The sequence below is a fragment of the Protopterus annectens genome, chromosome 9.part0 (genome assembly GCF_019279795.1).
Source record: "Protopterus annectens isolate FY-2018-M chromosome 9.part0, PAN1.0, whole genome shotgun sequence".
Taxonomy (NCBI): Eukaryota; Metazoa; Chordata; order Ceratodontiformes; family Protopteridae; genus Protopterus; species Protopterus annectens.
This window is the reverse complement of record NC_056743.1, coordinates 331798286-331820007: the sequence shown is the minus strand read 5'-3', so window position 1 is coordinate 331820007 and position 21722 is coordinate 331798286. Positions and strand designations below refer to the sequence as shown.

General features: G+C 45.3%; 1 protein-coding gene across 1 annotated transcript in view; it reads right to left on the bottom strand.

Moving 5' to 3' along the window:
• Positions 1 to 21722, bottom strand: part of LOC122811222 (V-type proton ATPase subunit B, brain isoform) — a 1846974-nt gene that overhangs the window by 1604046 nt on the left and 221206 nt on the right. Inside the window, exon 2 of the mRNA XM_044082914.1 lies at positions 9500 to 9555. Coding sequence (XP_043938849.1) covers positions 9500 to 9555 — 56 coding nt within the window. The remainder of the gene's footprint in view (positions 1 to 9499; positions 9556 to 21722) is intronic.

Sequence of the window (21722 nt, the reverse complement as noted above, 5' to 3'; positions counted from 1 at the left end):
CCTACACTGTGTGAAAAATTGGGAAACTCTTCCATGTTTGACTGGCAATAGAGTTTCAGGTAATCCAGAAGAAAGCATCAGCAGTCCAAAGGCATGCAGCTGTTAGAAAGTAGTTACGGATGGCAGTCTGAATGGCAAGCACACTACAGAGACGACCGGGAAACAGGTCTTGCAAACAAAATGGCTTTAAGATATCCATTTTGGCAAGGCAATTTTGAACACCACATGTCCTAGTGTATTAGATGAGACGGCTACACAGAGCTGGTCAGACTTCCTGAGTTGCTTGGTCCTGTGTAGGTCTATGAATGTCTAGATGGTGAACATCATACTCCCCATTACTGCAGAAAGTGGAAAGACTAGTAGTTGGATGGATTGGCTGATATTGCTTTCAGTGGCTACTTTGGGCACAAAGCAAGGATTGGTGCATAAAACTATCCTGCCCTTGTGAAAAACTATGTAAGGAGGCTTGGAGGATAAGGCTTGAAGGGTCTCTGGGTCAAAGCCTGCAACACAAAAGTGAGATCCCAAGGAAGGGAAGGGTCCTTGATGGGAAGCACCATTCATAAAAGGATTTGCACAACCTAAAAGTGAACAGAGAATGAGAATGACTTGCAGCATAGAAATTGGGAACAGCAGCTAACTGAAGTTAGGTGGTAGAGAAGCTAACAACCTCCTCGAGTACTAAGAAACAACAATACATCTGAAACTGGTGTGAGAAAACGGCAGTGTTTGTTTGTAGTGCGAATGACAAACATTATAACTGAAGTTAGGTGGTAGAGAAGCTAACAACCTCCTCGAGTACTAAGAAACAACAATACATCTGAAACTGGTGTGAGAAAACGGCAGTGTTTGTTTGTAGTGCAAATGACAAACATAACTGAAGTTAGGTGGTAGAGAAGCTAACAACCTCCTCGAGTACTAAGAAACAACAATACATCTGAAACTGGTGTGAGAAAATGGCAGTGTTTGTTTGTAGTCTGAATGACAAACATTATAACTGAAGTTAGGTGGTAGAGAAGCTAACAACCTCCTCGAGTACTAAGAAACAACAATACATCTGAAACTGGTGCTGAGAAAACAGCAGTGTTTGTTTGTAGTGCGAATGACAAACATTATAACTGAAGTTAGGTGGTAGAGAAGCTAACAACCTCCTCGAGTACTAAGAAACAACAATACATCTGAAACTGGTGTGAGAAAATGGCAGTGTTTGTTTGTAGTCTGAATGACAAACATTATAACTGAAGTTAGGTGGTAGAGAAGCTAACAACCTCCTCGAAAGTACTAAGAAACAACAATACATCTGAAACTGGTGTGAGAAAATGGCAGTGTTTGTTTGTAGTCTGAATGACAAACATTATAACTGAAGTTAGGTGGTAGAGAAGCTAACAACCTCCTCGAGTACTAAGAAACAACAATACATCTGAAACTGGTGTGAGAAAATGGCAGTGTTTGTTTGTAGTCTGAATGACAAACATTATAACTGAAGTTAGGTGGTAGAGAAGCTAACAACCTCCTCGAGTACTAAGAAACAACAATACATCTGAAACTGGTGTGAGAAAACGGCAGTGTTTGTTTGTAGTCCAAATGACAAACATTATAACTGAAGTTAGGTGGTAGAGAAGCTAACAACCTCCTCGAGTACTAAGAAACAACAATACATCTGAAACTGGTGTGAGAAAATGGCAGTGTTTGTTTGTAGTGCGAATGACCAACATTATAACTGAAGTTAGGTGGTAGAGAAGCTAACAACCTCCTCGAGTACTAAGAAACAACAATACATCTGAAACTGGTGCTGAGAAAACGGCAGTGTTTGTTTGTAGTGCGAATGACAAACATTATAACTGAAGTTAGGTGGTAGAGAAGCTAACAACCTCCTCGAGTACTAAGAAACAACAATACATCTGAAACTGGTGTGAGAAAACGGCAGTGTTTGTTTGTAGTCTGAATGACAAACATTATAACTGAAGTTAGGTGGTAGAGAAGCTAACAACCTCCTCGAGTACTAAGAAACAACAATACATCTGAAACTGGTGTGAGAAAATGGCAGTGTTTGTTTGTAGTGCGAATGACCAACATTATAACTGAAGTTAGGTGGTAGAGAAGCTAACAACCTCCTCGAGTACTAAGAAACAACAATACATCTGAAACTGGTGTGAGAAAACGGCAGTGTTTGTTTGTAGTGCAAATGACAAACATAACTGAAGTTAGGTGGTAGAGAAGCTAACAACCTCCTCGAGTACTAAGAAACAACAATACATCTGAAACTGGTGTGAGAAAACGGCAGTGTTTGTTTGTAGTCTGAATGACAAACATTTTCCACTTACTGGTGTAAACGTTTTGGTAGTAGCCTTTTGCGAAGCTAGAAGTATCTTTTGGATCAGGGAATTAAGCATGCACTGTCTCACTAGGGTTAGAAGTGGAGAAACCTAGTGGTCAACTTGATGGCACTAAGATTCGGATGCTGTATCCCTGATGGATGAGAAAGGAGGTCCTGACCTGGCTCCAGTATCCAAGGAGGATATTTCAGATGAGACCATAGGAAGGGGAACCACACCTGTCAAAGCCAGAAGGGGGTAAATGAGGATGACAGAGCTCTTCAACCTGTTTGCCTTCTTAAGAAACTTTGGGATGAGAGGAAGAGGATAAGCATACAGGAGACCCGGGGGCCCAATCATAGACTAGTGCATCCCCTGGGGACTTCCCAGAGAAGGGATTAGAGTGAAGAACTTGCTGCATTTGTTACTGATGGGAGATTCAAAGATCGCAGCAAGTCTGACCCCAATGGCTGAAGATCATGTTCACCACTGACTGACTGAGGGGACCACTCATGCAGAACCAGGAGCGATCTGCCAAGTTTGCAAGGCAGATAATTTATTTTCCCTGGGATATGCATTGCAACTGGAAGGCGGTCTGAAGATACTGCCCAGTCCCACACCTGCATGGTCTCCCTGCACAAGGTGCAAGAAAGGGTTTCTCCTTGTTTGCTGATGTCCCAGGCAACAGACTTGTTCTTGATGTGTAATGCAATAGTCCCTAAGGGGAGAGCATCCTGAAAGACTCGCAATGTTAGGAGAAAAGCCAATCTGATGGGAAGGAAAAGTGGGTGAATCAGGATGGATCATTGTGCCGCCGAAGTCCACTGGACAACCCGCATGAAGAATCTGGCTAGAACTAACAGGATAGCCATGGACATGAATCCTAGGACTTGTAAGAACATCCATGCAGGAGGAGCCTGTTGGGATAATAGGTCCTGTACCAGATTCCTCAGTGTCATTACGCTGTGCAAAGGGAGAGCAGCTCTCCGATCCCTCGCGTTCAGCTATGTCCCTATAAATTCCAGTTTCTGCACAATAATCAGGTTGGACTTGTTCAGGTTCATGGTGATGCCCAGAAAATGTGATAACTCAAGTAATCCCTGGTTTGGATTAGCTGATGCTTCATGAGTGGTAAGGGGTCAACTAAGTACGGAAACACCTGGAATCCTTTGAACCTCAAGTGAGCTGCTACCACTGCCACACATTTGGTGAACACTCGGGGGCCATGCTCTGACCTGATAATGATTGGCTCACAGCCTAAAGCACAGATACCTCCTGGAGCGCCTGTTTATTTTGACATAATAGCACATGTCCTTGAGATCCATCAAGCACATCCAGTCATCCTTGTGAATGGACTGAACCATAACCATTCAGAACCTTGACTTCTTTAGATATCTGTTCAACTTGCTTAGATAAGTCCCCTGTCTTTTTCAGCACCAAAAAGAAGCGGGAGTCTGTTCTGAATCCTTTTTGCTCAACTGGGACTTCATGGATAACTTTTTTGCAACAGTTGTTGCATTTCCTGTGTTGCCTGCTCCTTCTGACTATGTGGCACATCAGGAAGGCTTTTGGAGTTTGGAGGAAGAGGAGACCAGGGAATGTAATAGCCTCTTGATGTTATGCTTAGCACCCAACGGTTTTGAGTCAACTGAGTTCAGGCTTTTGACTGCAAAGCTAGTCAACCCCAAACTGCCTCCAGAGATGAACACTCAGGCAGAGCTTCAGGAACACTGGGTAGCTCATATGGAAAGGTTTCCCTAAAGCCCTGGTTCTGCAGACCCCCTCTGCCTCTAGGGCAGCGTCTACTATCAAACCCTCCCCCCCTCTGCCTCTAGAGGAAGCTCCCCTACGTAGGTCCTGAAAAGGCCCTTGGGATTTGTGAAACCACATTTTCTTGCCTCCACACTGGTTCCTAGAGAAGGACATCTGGGGAGAAGAAAATCTGATTTCTATAAGAAAAGGGTCTTCCTGTCCTTTTCACTGTGGGTGAGTGCATCTCAAACCAGCAAGGAACCATCGTAAGGAGCATTCACAAAGGACGCCTTAAAGGGCTCCATGAAATCACATAGCCTCATCCAGCCATGCCTCCTTAGGGAAACTCCTGAACCAGCTGCTCGTGTGGTACCCTCCGTGGTATGGGAGAATAACCTCATTGATGGGTTGGCGACAGACGATAAAGTGGTCAGCTTGGCAGAAATTTTCTTACATTCCTCCACAGGCATGGGCTCAGAGATGCTGAGCGCTCCTTGATTAAATCTCTCTGAAGCCAGGTAAAATCAACAAGGTAGTTCAACAACTTCACCATAAAAGTGGCCAGGGCATAAACGTAATCAACAATCCTGTCCAACACTTTAGACTCTTTGTTAGGCAGATGGACACTACTAGTTTCTTCTGCCAGCTCTTTCTTAGTGGCTGCCGTCGCCAAGATGACAACAGCTATGGGACCCTTGCTCTAATGTTCCCTATCTGCAGGGGGTACCAGAAACCTATCAGGTTGCTTGGGTATGAGCTCAATGCTGTCTGGTTTCTTCCATGCCAGGGTGTCTGCTGGGGGGGGGGTCTCCCAGGACAGATGGGGTCTGTCCTGAACACCTCCAAGAGAACAGACTCTTCAGGAGTTTGGGCAGACCACCCAGATTTTTTTCAGGATCTCTAAAATGTTCCCAAAGAAGATGTCTTTAGGTGGGGATTGGGGGACCGTTCCCCCTCATCGAAGTTAGTGCCCTCATTTAAGAACTTAAATGGGGAATCAACGTGCCTCCTTTTGCACATCTTCATCAGAGGGGCTTCGGGAAGTGTTGGAAGAAGGGGATCCCTCCTGACCAGGGAGATCTTGGAGGCCACTCAGGACAGGTGGACTCATGGCCGGATGAATGGGCTCAAGGCCTACATCCAATGGGGGTAAAGGGGAGGATTGGGCAACATGCAACTTGTGTCATTAGATGTCTAACTCGGGAGAAAACCCTCTTCACTTTCTAAAAGGCCAATGGACCGGGAGAGGTCCTGTATCTCCCCCAAAACAGAAATTACAGAAGGAAAACTGCCAAGACTCACCCCGGATCCATGACCTCCAGAAGGGACCAGACCTAATCTGTCAAGTGCCGAGGCACCCAAGGGTAGAGATGGCTCTGACAAAGAGAGAGCTGACCCCATTCCCCTAGATCCAGCACGGATACCATGGCTCCAAGACCCGTTCTGTTTCAATAGAACTGAAACAGGGCTAGTCAAGGGTACCCCCTGTGTTGAGGATGGGAGCTGCCCCTTCACCGAACCCAGCACACATGACAGTCCTGCATCTTGCAACTCTGAAACCGAAGACCAGATTGGAAGAGGAGTTCTGATGGTATGGCCACGGTAGCTCTTGGATCAGAAAGGGGACAAAACCGAGACTACCCCCATCTGGATCTGGGCATTGAGGAATCTCATCATTTTGTCCATATCCACCTTGGACCAGCTTCTAGAGGACCTGAATGAAGTCAACAAGGTGGGGTCTGGAATGTGTGGATCCTGAGTCACTGGATCCAAAATACGAGCTGACAAACGAGGAGGAGACATGGTAATATCATCCCCTGGATATGAAGATTCTGATGGATCTGAAGGGGTAGGCAATTTCTTTAGATCCAAGGACGTCGGATCCAAAGTTTTCTTGACTTCTTGGGCTCTAGAGAGTCCCTCTGGGAGATGAGAAGCCAAGGAAGGGGTCTGAGCCTTCAGATCTGAGGAAGGAAGAAGGCCCCTGAGAATCAACTAGTTTCTTCCGTCAGCCAACGTGAGCGGATTAAAGGAAGCACAAACAGAACAATCTGCTTTTAAATGCTCAGCCCCCAAACAATATACACACTGCTTGTGGGCATCCTGGTTGGGGATTTTATGCCCACAGGAAATGCAATGTTTGAAACTAGGTGAAAACTTGTCCGCCATCACAAAGTAAAGCCCGCCAAAAACAAACAGCCAAAGCTAACTAACGTGACCTTAGTGAGATATAATAATACAGTCCTAACTACACGAAAAAAAGGAAAATTACCAAATTTAAAGTTAAAGGAAAAGGTTAAAGTAAACCTAGGTTAACTACCTAAGAACCTTCTTCTTTTATATAGTATGGGGGGGGGGTATCACACCCACTGTAAGAACAGGAAGAAAATAAAGGAGGGACACTTACAGGAAAAAACTATCATGAGTTCTCAAATTGTTCAAAGGAAAAAATCCCCACAGCTTGAGAGCACAAGACCCATGTCTGGATGCTGAAGCAGCAAACAAGATCTGAGGTACCTGGGTGGATGTAGTGCATTATGGCTAAAAAAGAGGAGCTTGAGAATCGGATCCAAGACTGCAGAATGTGGCCGACCTGGATCCGAAGGTCAGAGACCCTATTGTGAGGAGAAATGAAGACTACAAGAGATTATATCTAAATGAGAAAGTAGTAACATGTTGTGGAGTGAAAGCATTTTGAACTTTGGCACTAATACATAATGGTTTGGAAAAAAAGGTAAATTATTAGTCTCCAGACATTTCCTTTCTTTGGCACTAAACTTTCTTGAATGAAATCCTTTTCCCAGCTGGGAATGATGACCTGCTTCTATTATCCACTGTGACAACATGTGACGTAGGACAGTAGAAGGGTTTGGGATCTAGCAAATGTGGAGGAATTCCCTGGAAAGGAGACAGAAACAGAGATTTAGAGTTTCTGGCAGGGATAAGAGACTGCCTAGTGGGGTATCAAGCTCCTTTACATAATCAATCTGCCTTATTTGACTCATTTGTTTTGGGGATAGTTCCAGCTTTATTTTTGGAACCTCCCTGCTACTTAACCTCCTTACCAGGATTACCAAGACCACAAGGAGCAAAAAATCCCTTGGAAAATTTACAGAAGTGTGGCCAGAAAATCCGAGAGATTAATTAGCTCAACTCTCTCATCACATTGTTGGTCCTCTGCAGCAAAGGGTCCAAAAGCTAAATCTCTAGCAAAAGGAGAATTCAACATTTCATTTTTTACATCTTCTGGGAGGTTATGAAAATGTATCTAGGCAAACTTCAACTCAGTACCAGTGGCAACAGCCTAGATGAAATATCTTCAGTCATATGAACACTTACTTTTTTATTTTTGTTTCACATTTGTTAACGGTCAAAGTCCAACTTGGAACATAGCCAATTTTCAGCAGAGGCCCAGGGGGAAATACTCCAGATGCAAGTCTTTGAACTCACTCACAGCAGTAAAGCCCCGATTAACAGAAGATGCTAAACCACACAAAGCAGATTGTTCCTCACACAGAAAACTGCTGATAAAACATTCCTCAGACTTTCACAATCAAGCCAGAATAAACTTCAACATACGATCCTGACAATTCAAAATTTTAAAAATCAAGAGAGTAGCATGCACTTTTCCCCAAACTGATCAATAGCTTTACAGTCTTTGTCTGAAGGGGAGGATTAGAATTAACAAAATGCTTGGCAGCAACTGGATTAGCTAAAGGTGCAGCTAATAGTTGACGTACGAGATGAGTGTATAAAAACTTGAAAGACTGAGGAACTTTATACATTCTTTCTGCTCTCTTAGGTGCAGAAGGATAGCAATGGGGGGAACCACAAGCTCTGACAACACACCCTCCAGTGCTGACAGCACTAGGGGATGGGTGAATTCTCCCAATTCCAGTTTTAACTCATCATCATATTTTCATAGGGACCGAAAACTAAACCTCATCCTACAAAGTTCTTCACGGAAAGGTTCATGTGCCATACTCTCCTCAAAATCTGAATCAGAAACCTGAAGAGGAAAAAAAATGCATTTTTCCCCCGGACATGCCTTCACAGATTCAGTTTCTTGAATTATTTTTTCTTTTGTCAGAAACCACCTTACAAGAAGGGTAAATATCCTGTACAAGAGGCTCAGCCAGACCTAAAACTGCTCCTACTCAAAAGAACCTGAGCATGAGAAGACAAACATTTGTTTTAAGTTTCTTTTTGATAAGAAGGTTGGGGGCAAATAGGTTTATTAATGCGAAAAATAGTTTCCCAAGGGAGAACCACAACATTCTGGCTAAACAAAGGCACCTTCCCTGTCCCGTTTCCAAGGCTGACAAGTGTGCCTCTCTCATGCCCCTAAAGGGACCCCGACAGCCGCAGAGGACAGCCGGATCCAGGGAATACAACCAGCTTTGGTCACAGCAGTCTCATCCACTTGGGGTAGAGGCAAATTACTAATCTATTATGGGGGCAAAAATTGTTGGGTTAATGTTTTTTTTTGTGACTGAAAGACTACCAATCACGGGAACAGTAGTCTGTTCCATGTCAAGCTTAAAATGAAGTTTATTTTACCGGCTTGTGCTGCTTAGCTTCCTGGGAAAAGCAAGTCCTATAAATTAACTTTTTCCCAATCAAAACACAATAAAAAGCACTTCAATACATTTTGCCAGGCATACAAGTGCATTAAATAGTTTCTCCACAGAAAAGGATGTTTTAAATAGTTTAACAGCTTTTTAAAAATGACAAGAACAAACGTGCTTGCTTCTTTAAAAGTACAGTTGAGTCGCGCAACAGTCATGAAAAACATTTCTCTTACATAAAAGTGCTTTCCTTAACAGGTAAGCAAGTTCAAACAAGAGAGCCTTCCATCGCTCCTTGAAAGCCCACAGGAGTGCACACGCTTCTGTGGCAGAAAAGCCCTGAAGGGCTTGGCACCCAAAGCTATCTTTTAGTCAGCTCAGCTCGATCTAATGGACAGGGCATGAAGAAGATGGCCTGAAGCTTTGGAAGCTGTCCAGCTGCTATGCCCTTGACCGGATATAACCCATATAAGCTTAGGATACTGCAGCAGCAATCAATATGATGAATATTGTTTTCATTTAATATTTTAACTTTATTAAGTAAATGTGTGCCTTTCAGTTCTACTCTAACTTGCTTTTTACAACGGTGTTTTGTTCTGGTATACAATGCCAGCATATCATAAGCCATGAATATTGTTTATTTTAATATTTTAACTATATTAAGTAAATGTGTGCCTTTCAGTTCTACAACGGTGTTTTATTCTGGTATACAACGCCAGCATATCATAAGTCGCGTTTACAGCACTGTTGATTTCGCTGCCAAGATACCATATTTTTAATTACTTTTCTCCAACCAGTCAAAAACTGAAAAGGAAAGCTCTGTGGTATACATGCAGCTGATTATAAACATTAAAGAATACATACCTTAACCTGATCTAAAATGACGAGTGGGCCATTGACACCCGAGACAGTCTTGTATGCTGAAAATATAAAATAAATACAAGCGTTAACCATGACCAGATAAAATGCTAGACTCCTTAAAACTTACATGGAAAGTACAGCTACATCACATATTTAAAAAATACATCAGCGAGGACTGACCCTTGCAGGAGACCATAACTCACAATTACTTCAATGCTGCATTCCCTCTGTTGTAAAAGTAAGGAGCTGTAATAAAAGCGAAGACATGCACACAAGTCATATTAAGTGTCGATGGCTGTCTTTTCTTCAAGTATACAGCTGCAGGGTGAAGCAGCATAAGGTACTTCTTAAGATCCTCACAGATCACTAACCTAGTAGTAAATACCATAGGATCATCAGAGATCATAGGAGGTTACTAGGCTATTCGCCTTGAGGCACTTAAGTCTAGCCAAGAGTTTATCCTATGTTTAGACAAATCAGTACCCGATGCCCCTGCCCAGCAGGGACATAGGTGGAATCCCAGGGGTATATATTCTGTTCCCCATCCAGTTATCTAGGTTGTGCTTAAAAAGGGGTAAAGAGATACTCTGCAGATGTGAGAGGGAGTCTACTCCGTAGATGGGGGAGTCTCTGGGACATAAATCTGTCCCGCCAACAAGTCTTGTTGATGGCATGCCTGCAGGTTACTCGAGTGGAGCTTAACTTGCGGATATGCAGCAGGTGGGGTCCGTGATAGACTTGTATGCCAGACAGAGTCACTGATGAACATGTAAGCATAAGGGTCAACAACCATGGGATTGCATGGCTAGGCATCATACGATCACTAGCCTAGTAAGTAACTATGAAGTTGATGCCTGAAAAAAAAAATAGAAAAATTCTAATCTAGGCCCAGGAAGGAGGCCAAAGACCTCTCCACCCCCTGTAAATGTTCCTGCTTCAGGGAACAATAAATGGGTCAAACTCCCAAACAGAAACAGACCCATATGTGGTACAACTGTCTGCAAAAATACACCAATACGAGTCAGTATATATCTTCCAGTCCTGGCAAGTCAATGCGGCACAACTGTGTGAGACCATAGACTGACAGCACTATCTGTTAAATGAAATACCAAGAAAGTACAGTTATGTATACTTACCATAAATGTAGATGTTAGAGTGTGTGACTATGTGAGGTACTGCCAGCCATGACAGGGAGAAATAGAGCAGTGGCTGTATGACTTGTGCCAGCACAGGTAGTTGGAAATTTGTAAATATGCCATTAGTATATCAAACTGATCTGTACAGATGCTTGTGCTGAAAGTGTACTTATGAGCTTTGCTTGTGTTAATTGTGTTAAAATGCATCAACAATGCACCCCGTTGAAATGAAGAGAAATATATATGTATTACGGAACCTGAATTAAATGTATATGTTTTAATAGAGGACACTGGCACAGCAAAGGTTAACCAGCTGGCTTATTTTGAGAAAAATAAAGGAAATGTAAACTAGCTGTTGAATCATTAAAAGGCACCTTACAGTGCTGAGTAGAACCATAGACACTGGGTCTGTGACACATCTGTTGTTCATTAGCTCAGTGAAAAGAGGGGAGGCCTCCAGGCACTGCCATAAACATTTGGATGTGTATTGCAGCCGTCCATGTTCAATTCCTGTCTCAGCTTCAAAGAGAGGTATTGTGGGAACCTAGAGTCAGGTGACCAGATGAGGTCATTCTGCAAGTCATGTTGGATATTATATTATGCAGGGAGTGATCTCAGAGAATAGAGTATTCTGTTTGCGAGTCTGACCAGAAAGACTGTTAATGTATTTCAACTTGCCTTGCCCAAGTAAGTTATTAGGGAACAGTACAATTATCTTAGATTCAGTCAGGAATATAGTGAAGCTTCATTTAGAGATAGTTTTTCTTTATTTGTACGTGTCTATCCATCAATGATTTTCAATATTTTCTGTGATTTGAACTCTGGTTTACTGTGGATATCTATTTAGTATTTACTTGTTCTTTTATTATTAAATATATTTAAACTGTTCATTGTGGCTGGTCCTTTTTAGAAGTGTTAACCTTTGAGAGTATTTATAGTTATTTGGCGACACTGTGTGGGCCACTCATTAAGACCTAGCCATCTTGGTAAAGTACTACCATTTGTATTAGTATTAATATTGCACAGTATAATTGGACACCCTTTGCTAAGGGCCTTCGAGTAGCTGATTGTGAAGTGTCTGGTGGCAGTGATGAAGTTCAGTTGTGTACACTTACCATAAATGTAGATGTTAGAGTGTATTCACTGTTGTAGTCATCACATTTGGGTTATCCTGCCAGGGGTAGCCCTCAGTCAGCATGAATACCAGAGGCTTAGTATTTCTGCATCGGTTGCTGTCACTCCAGGACTGACGTCAGGTCAGTGGTATAAAATCAGGCAGCCAACGCCATTACATCAGTTTTTCTTGCCCTGTCAGGAGCACCCCAAATAGGGAGCTAGGTTATGGTGGAAGACCACCACCAGTAGAAAGCAAATACCAAAAAATCCCTGTAAAGAGAGAGGAAGAGAGAGAGACAAGGGGGACGGAGGGAGGAAACCCAGGACTGCAACAGTGAATACACTCGAACATCTACATTTATGTTAAGTGTACACAAAATAGAAGTTATGTCCTTACCATAACGTTCCATGTGGAGTGTTCATCTCGCCTTTGTTCTTACACCTGGGTTCGGAGCCGATTCTCGGCTCCATGTCGGCCGCTTGGCAAAGCTCTGCATCGAGAAGAAGCTCGAGACCAACCTATCTCCCACAATTCCCCTCTGCCTTTACCTCAGATCTAGTTTGCAAACAAACCAGAACCTAACGGGAGTGAACATACAACATACATGCTAAGGCATAGCTGAACAACAGCCGTAACAACTGAGAGAAACAGAAGCGGGAGAACCAAACCAGACACCTAAACTGGACGTTCTTCCTGAGGGTGGGAGGGTGGGAATGTAAGAACAAAGGCGAGATGAACACTCCACATGGAACGTTATGGTAAGGACATAACTTCTCTATGTGAGAGTGTTCAATCTCGCCGTTTGTTCTTACACCTGGGTAGCGTCCCTAGCTCCGTGATCCTGAGAAACTCACGGAAGAACGTTCCTGAGCACAGTGGAACCAAAGGTTGCCCTGTCCCTGGGAACCCTATCCACTTTGTAATGAGTAATGAATGTATGTGGTTTAGATCAAGTGGCAGCCGCACAAATAGTGTCCAATGGTAGGCGGGCCGCATGAGCCAGGGATGTAGATATTGATCTAGTGGAACGCCCTTTGGGCTTGACAGGTAAGCTCTGCTCAGAAGCAGTATAAACAAAAATAATACAATCGGATAGCCATTTGGAAAGGGTTTGTTTTGTAACTGCCATGCCCTTTCTGCTGTCCGCAAAGGCTATAAAGAGTTGATCTGTTTTTCTGTGATCCTTAGTTCTATCCAAGTAAAACCTGAGTTGTCTATGAACATCCAACTTGTGTAACATATATTCCAACTTATTGGAAAGGTTCTTGAAAAATGTGGGGAGCTCAATGGACTGATTAATGTTATTGACGGAGCAAACTTTGGGAAGAAAGGATGGATTAGTGCGAAGAGATACCTATCAGGGTGAAAGATCAAATATGGATGTTTAACGGAAAGAGCTTGAAGTTCCGATACCCGTCGGGCTGATGTGATAGCTACCAGAAAGAGGGTTTTCCATGACAAAAACTTCAAAGAACAGGAAGAGGCTGGTTCAAAGGGTGGTAGCATTAGCTGTGATAATAGAAGGTTCAAATTCCATGGTGATGTAGGAATCCTGACTGGTGGCCTGATATGGAAAGACCCTTTTAGAAAGGCCTTACAAAGTCTATGAGCCATAATAGGCACCCCATTTTCTCCCACATGAAAGTTTGAAATGGCAGCCAATTGAACTCTCAAAGTGGCAGGAGAAGCTCCTTGGTGAAACAGTATGGATAGAAACTCCAAGACTCTGTTCAGTGGGGCTATCACGGGAGCCAAATGTTGTGAAGTTGCCCAGTGTACAAAACGCTTCCACTTACTAGTGTAAATTTTTGTAGTGGAAGCCTTATGAGAAGCCACTAGAATATTTTGAACCGCAGGGGAAAGAAGATCAGACCTGGCTAAGAAGGGAAGCGGAGCAGCCAAGCTGCTAGTCTGAGGGAGAGAAGCGACGGGTGGGGAGCCCCTGACGAGTGGGTCAGTAGATCCGCCCGGGTCCAGGATCCAGGGTTCCCGAATTTGGTGTGCTTGAAGAAAAGGAAAACAAAATTGACGAGGCCAGAATGGGGCAATGAGGATTACTGTCCTCTCCAGGTTGTTGGCTTTCTGTAGAAATTTTGCAATCAGAGGTATAGGAGGGAAGGCGTACAGGAGACCCGGGGGCCAATCGTGAATAAGAGCGTCCCTGGGGACTTCCCCTGGAGGGGGTAATAGGGCAAAGTACCTTCTGCATTTGGCGTTCATTGGAGACACAAACAGATCGCAGCAAGGCTGGCCCCACTTGCGAAATATCTTGTCCACAATTGATCGTTTGAGGGACCACTCGTGAGGTAACAGGATGGCTTTGCTCAACCTGTCCGCTATGACGTTGGATAACCCCGGGATATGCATTGCTATCAGGAAGCGACCCGTGGACTCTGCCCATTGCCAAATTCTCATGGCCTCTCTGCATAGTTGATAAGACTTGGTTCCCCCTTGTTTGTTTATGTACCAGACTACGGACATGTTGTCCGACTGAAATGCAATGGTCCCTAGAGGTAAAAGGGGAGAAAAGTGTTGCAACGCTAGAAACACTGCCCTCATCTCTAGAACATTGATGTGCAGATTTGTACTCCAATTTGGTCCATTGGCCTTGGACTGTCTGTCCCTGAAAGATTCCCCCCCACCCTATCAGGGAAGCGTCCGTGGTCACCGTAGCTGTCGGCGTGGGTAGCACAAATGGTCGGCCGCCGGAGAGGTTGCAAGTCTGAAGCCACCAAGACAGGTGCGATTTGCAGATGTTCGTGATGTAAATTTCGTGTGTCAGGGGTAACTGTTGGAACGACCATTGTGCAAATAGAAGCCATTGAAGAACTCTCATGTGCAGTCTTCCCAAGGGTATCGCAATGAGGGAAGCTGCCATGAGACCCAAAACTTTCAGAACCAGTTTTGCTGGGGATTTTTTGGACAACAGGAGAAGAGATATATGATTTTGTAGAGAGGCTATTCTTTCTGGAGGAAGCCTTAGAATTAAGCAACGCGTATCCAATTCTGCTCCTATGAATGAGATATGCTGTGACGGCTGTAATACAGATTTTTCGAAATTTACGGAAATTCCGAGATGAACACAGAGTTCTAGTGTGTAATCCCTGGCCTGAATCAGTCGACGCTCGGTGGTGGCAGTAAGGAGCCAGTCGTCCAGATACGGAAACACCTGGAATCCTAGGCATCTCAAGTGAGACGCTACCACTGCCATACATTTGGTGAAAACCCTGGGGGCTGAGGTCAGACCAAAGGGCAGGGCTCGAAACTGAAAGTGACTGGCTCCCAGCCGGAAGCGCAAGTGATCCCTGGATGCCCTGGCCATTTTGATGTGGTAGTACGCGTCCTTTAGATCTATTGAGCACATCCAGTCGTCCTTCTGTAAGAATGGAAGGATCGATTGAAGCGTGACCATCCGGAACTTTTCTTTCTTGACGATGGTATTGAGTTTGCTTAGGTCCAGAATTGGCCTCCAGTCCCCTGTCTTTTTTGGAACTAAAAAGAACCTTGAGTAAATTCTGAATCCTCTTTGGTTCGCCGGGACTGGTTGGATGACTCTTTTTCTAGCAGCTTTGAAATTTCTATAGCTGCAGGGTCTCGCAGATGGGGCGGTACATCTGGGAGTCTTTTCTGAGGAAATGGGGGCAATAGGAACGGAATCTTGTAACCTCTGGTAACAATGCTTTTTACCCAATTGTCTGATGTAAGACTTTGCCAGGCCTGAGGGTATAAAGCTAAGCAACCTCCGACTGCCTCCAGAGCAGGACAGTCGGGCCTCCTCTCAGGAGTGCTGGAAAGGTTTCCCGGGGAGTGTATCCCTGTCACCTTGGTTTTGCGGACCCCCTCTGCCGCCAGGGCGACGTCTTCCACCTCTGCCCCCTCCTCTGCCTCTAGAGGGGGCATCACCCTGTGAGCCTGGGAAAGAGCCTTGAGGTTTTCAAAACCACATTTTTCCACCACGTTGCCTTTTGGGGTACGGTCTGGATGGGGTGGAAAAACGGACTCCGACAGCAGACAGAGTCTTTCCCTCTTGCTCACACCGGGTAAGGGTCTCCTTTACTTTTGGGCCAAAGAGAGTGGCACCATCAAATGGGGCGTTAGTAAAGGAAGACTTGAAGGCTTCCGCAAAGGAACATAAGCGCATCCAGGATTGTCTACGAAGAGCAATCGCTGAAGCTGCAGCCCTACTCGATCCTTCGGCTGCATATGAAATGAGCCTCATGGACGAGTGAACAATAGATATAAGGGTATTGAGTTGTGCTGTAACTTTCTCTGAGACAGCAGAATCTGTAGTACCCTGGAGGGTATCTCCCAACTCTTTGATTAGATCCCTCTGCAACCGTGTGAAATGGGTCAAATAGTTCAGCGATCGCATGGAAAAAGCCGCTGAACTAAAAATGCGCTTCCCATACCTGTCCATAGTCCTAGGATCTCTGTTAGGCGGATGGACAGATGAGGAAGATTCAGACATCTCCTTTTTAGTGGCCGCTGCCACCACCATAGCGTCCACTGGAACTCCTTTTGTGAGATAAATATATTACTGCCCCTCAAGACAAGGCTTATTAGGCTTTCTAGGGACTGGCTCCACTGTGTCAGGTGTCTCCCACGCCCTTCGAGAAATCAGTTCCATCAACTCATCGAAGGGCGGAGTGACCCAGGAGGAGGAAGGGCGAGCACCGAATGCCTTCAGCAAGACTGACTCATCCTCAGAAGGGGGTAGGGCTTGCCAATCACCTCTCTGTTTTAGGATCTCCAGGATGTCAGAAAAAGAGACATCCTCTGAGGGTGACTTCGGGGACCCTTCTGACTCATCTAAGTCAGTATCCGATGTCAAGGATTCTTGTGGAGAATCCAAGTGTCTCCTCTTACACAACCTTTTCCTCGGAACTTCCTCGGGGGGGCATCCGATGAAGCCTCTGAGGAAGAGGGGGCTCCCTCTGGGGGCGGCTGAGACTCCGGTGCTCGACGCTTTGATGTAGCCGTGGGTGCAGAGGAGGATAATGGAACCTTTGGGAAGGAGAAGCTGTTTCTGCAGAAGTGGTTGTCTGAGTCGACAACACCTTCCTCATGAGGGAGAAGGCCCCCGGGTCCCGAGTCGAGGAATCCCTCGGATCCGAAGAAAGCGGAGGGATCCCTGAGACGGGAACCGAGGGCATTGACCCCAGGCACCAAGAGGGAGAGTCGGAACCGAAACATCGGTCCGACTCTCGGTCCCCGAACCAAGGATGGATCGTCGGCTCCGCGATTCCGGTAAAGGGTCTGTCGGAGTCGAGGTGAACGGTGCTGACCGAGAGAAGGACAGTTCTGGCACCGAGGGCTCCACGATCATTAGATCAGCCTCTCCCGGCTCCAAAGACTGAACAGGTCTCGGAGGAGGAACAGATGGAGATAAGGGAAGGCCTTCAAGTCTCGACACCAACTGGGAAGAGACTGAGATGAGTTTGGACAAGGCCGTATTCTCCATTCATTTCTGCACCACGCGGTCTACATCGGTGTCGGAGAGGAGCCTAGAAGAACGCGTTGAAGGAATCGAAGACGGAGCCGACCTCAAGAGCACAGGAGGTGGAAGCTCCGTCACCGGTTCCAAGACTCGAGGCTCGGTAACAGACAAAAGTTCAACACTCGGCCCCGAGGTCTGTGGAACCGGTGAGCGAACTTTAAATGAAGAGCTCGGAGCCGATGACATGGGCTCCGACGTCTTCGATTCCTTCGAGGATTTAGATGTCTGGTCCGATGCATCCAGAGCCTCTTGGAATGCAGGCTTCAAAAGACCTCTATCCATAAGTTTCCTACGCCTATCTGTCATGACCCTTCCACTGAAAGAATGACAAATGGAGCAGTCTTCTTGCAGGTGGACAGGGCCAAGACAGTAGACGTAGGAACTATTGTTGTCTGTGACAGACATTTTCTGTCCACATTGGCACCGTTTGAAGCCTGACTTAGCTTTCTCAGACATAATTACAATAAGAGTCAAATCCAGTAACACTATACAGCACACAGTCTTGAATAGACAGTAATAGTCAACAGTAATGTCAAAGCCAGTAAATTCAGTCAAATCCGGTAGTTTGTCAAATCCAGTAGTAGTTTGTATAACTTATATAAGTTCTATAAGTCTTCTAAGTTTTATAAGTTTAGAGGGTGGGGTAGGCCCAGAGGGAACTAACTTATTATATATATATATATATATATATATATATATATATATATATATATATATATATATACACGTACTCGAAGAAAGCCCTCGACTCACTACACACACACACACACACAAAAACTTAAGGGTAAACTAGAGAAAAAATATCTAAAAATGTTAGATAATGTTAGATAAAAGTAATCTTACCTGTCAGGTGGTCCGAGCTCATCAAAAATGATGCGAACGTTGCAGCGGCAAACTAGATCTGAGGTAAAGGCAGAGGGGAATTGTGGGAGATGGGTTGGTCTCGAGCTTCTTCTCGATGCAGAGCTTTGCCAAGCAGCCGACACGGAGCCGAGGATCGGCTCCGAACCCAGGTGTAAGAACAAACGGCGAGATTGAACACTCTCACATTGTACTATGTTCATGTTTCACTGTTGCAGTCATCACATTTGGGCTGATTCCCAAAGCTGAAAAAAAGGGTGGACGCAGTCAAGAAGACTGGAGGCTGGCTAGGATGCCCTGCAAGACTGCAGTGGCAAAGCCTGCCGTGGATTTGGAGAAGATAGGCAGGTGGTAACACTTGAAGGTATGAACAGATGTCCAAGTTGCAGCCTCCAGGATGTCCCTGGTGGGAACCCCTCTTAGAAAGGCTGCAGAGGTGGAGGTTGCTCTGGTGGAATGTGTCCTGATCCCTTTGTCTGGTGCAGAAATGGATGCAGTGTGCTATCCATTTGGAGGTTGGTTGTTTGGATATGACCTTAGCCTCTGCTCCTGCTGTGAAGCTGACTAGCAATTGATCAGTTTTTCTGAAAGATTTAGTCTTGTCCAGATATAGAATCTGAGCTGTTTGTGCACATCTAGAGTGTGGAATCCTTTCCCCCTTGTTTTGTGGGTTACAGAAAAAAGGTGGGCAAATGTAAGGATTGGTTGAGAGCCACACTGGACACCACTTTAGGCATGAAAGATGGGTTTGTCCTGAGTGAGACCCTGTCAGCATGGCAAATGATGAAGGGCTCTACAGCCACAAGTGACTGTAGTTCCGATACTCTTCTAGCTAAAATGATGTACAGAAGCAAGGCTGTTTTCCAAGAGAGACATTTTAACTCTGCTGAAGCTCCAGGTTCAAAGGGGGGTAGGGTGAGCTTTACCAACACAAAGTTAAGGTCCCATCTGAGGTAGGAGCTCATCTGGATGGCCTTGTCAGCCCCTCTAAGGAACTGTTTGATGAGAGGGTATAAGAAGACAGGAGGCTCTGTGCTGTAATGAGCAGAGATGGCAGAGGCATGAATTTTAATAGAAGAGAAGGATAATCCCCTGTGTAGTAGGTCTGCCAGGTAATCCAGGATGAGAGGTAGGGAGGGCTGTGCCGTTCCAGCTGCCTTAGCCTGGATCCAGGTGAAAAACCCTTTCCACTTGTCAGCATACGATTTCCTAGTGCTGGGGCATCTGGCCTCACGTATAACATGTAGGACTTGTTTGCTTAGGCTGACAGCTTGTGGGGTGGTCAGGGAATAAGCCAGGCTGCCAGGTTAAGGGTCTGCAATTGGGGATGCATGAATTCTCCATTCCCCTGGGTCAGGAATGCTGGGATCTGTGGTAGGTGCCATGGTGGCAGGGGTGACAGGTCTGCACAGCAGCAGGTACCAGTGCTGGCATGGCCAGTCTGGGGCAATCAGGATTGCCCTCTGTTTTTAGGTTCATAGGTAGGTACTAGGCTATCTGCCAGAGGGCATTTATAAGCCTAGCCAGAGTGCGTCAGCTTTCGCCTCCCCATTGATTAACTGATCCTCTGTCAATCAGAGCCAATGAAGTGATCCCCAGGGGGTGTATTTTCTGTTACCTATCCACTCATCAAGGTTTCTCTTGAAGAGTGTTAGTGAGGGGTTCTGCCTAATGTAGTTTGGAATTTTGTTCCAAAGCAATGGGAGTCTCTGTGACAGGAATCTATCCCTCCAGCATGTTCTATTTATTGTCGTGGCGAAGTTTAGCTCGCTAAAGCGTGTGGCTCGCAGTGACTTGGATTTCTTTAGGTGGAGCATGTCCATCAATTCTGAGTTGGACATGGCTTTGTAAGTCAGGCAGAGATCACCTCTGAGTAAGCTATATGTCACAGAGTACAGCCGGAGTTTTTTCAGTCGGGCTGCATAGGACATATGTTTGAGGCCAGTAATCCTCTTGGTGAGGTACTTTTGTGGTCTTTCCAGCTGTTGAAAGTGTCTTGTGAGGTACATCCCAAATGGGGCATTGTACTCTATGATGGGTCTAATGAGTGACATGTAGAGGGGCACTATAACCTCTTTCTAGATGTGAACCCTTTAGTAATTAGATGGAACACATAAAAGGGCTTCCTAACTACTTTGGCAATATGATTGTCAAAGTAGAGATTTCTATCTACCTGGGTCCCCAGATCTCTTATTACCTCTTCTGTATTAAGGGGGCTGCCACCTATGTGGTAATTCGTGGGTGTTTTTTCCCCCAAATGGGATGACTATGCATTTTTTGGCATTTAGCTTGAGGCCATGACTTTGACACCAGGTGTCAGTCTCAGTAAGGCGCTTTTGGAGGATGTCTGTCAGCCGGGGAGTCAATTATAGCTTCCAGTTTGCAGTCATCGGCAAACTTGGCTAGCCATAGCCCTCCTGTGTTTGCCTGTACTTCTGAGAAGTATATGCCAAACAGTAGGTGTCCCAGGGCCAAGCCTTGTGGGACACCACTTGTGACTGATTTAGAGTCGGACCTGGAGTCCGCTATTCTTACCGTGTGAGTTCTGTCTGTAAGCCAGTTGGCAACTTATCTCATGACGTAGGGGTTTATGTTGAGGCTGGTGAGTTTCTGTAATACCAGAGTGGGGAATGGTGTCGAAAGCCTTGGTGAGGTCAATGTAGGCGGTGTGAACCACCTTTCCCTTGTCTATGGCCTTGGTGACTGTCTCGAAAACGTCAACCAGGTTTAGTAGGCATGATGTGTCCTTAAAGCTGAACTGGGTCGGGTCAAGTGTTTGGAGGTTCCCAATGTCTTTTGTTAATGAGTTCCATGATGATGTGCTCCATAGCCTTGCAGACCAGGCTAGTCAGGCTTATGGGGAGATAGTTACCAGGGTCAGTTGTGGCCCCTCCTTTGTGGAGAGGAATAACCGTTGCTGTGTGCCATTCTATGGGCACATAGCCTGTGGAGAGGCTGACGTTGAACAACATGTTTAGGTGGGGGGGGGGGTTAGCTCATTCTGTAGTTCATGCTAGACGCAGCCTGGGACACCATCTGGTCCCACTGACACTTTTTGGCTTTTGAAAGGGCTGTTTTCACCTGTGCGTCTGATTTTTGGGACACTACACTTTTCCAGTATTGTTGTTGGCCCTTTCGGAGGTGAGGGGGGGTGAAGTCTGCACTGAATCTATCTTCCAGGATGTTGGCAATATCAGTAGGTTCAGTATATTTTGTGCCATTTTGCACTAGTTCAGTGCATATCTGCGAGTTGCCACTTAGATTCTTAACATAGCTAAAGAAGGCTTTGTGGTTATCTTTTGAATCCTTGGCTATTTTTCTTTCAAAGTTAGCCTTGGATGATTTTACGAGGGACCTTAGTTTCGTACGGATACTGATCAGGGATGTCTTTCCTTCTTGGGATTTGCTTTTTTTCTGAACTAGTTTCATCCTATTGTAAAGCCCGTTTATGGCAGGGGTCCACCAGACTGGTTTCCTTCTCTTAGGGAAGTGAGTCTTGGTTTTGCTAGTGATGGCACGATCCCATAGAGTGCATTTGTAAAGGTTTCTGCACCTTGGGCAGCGTTATCCTTTAGCGTGGGGCTGTGAAACTTACCACCTCTGTCTTAAGCAAGT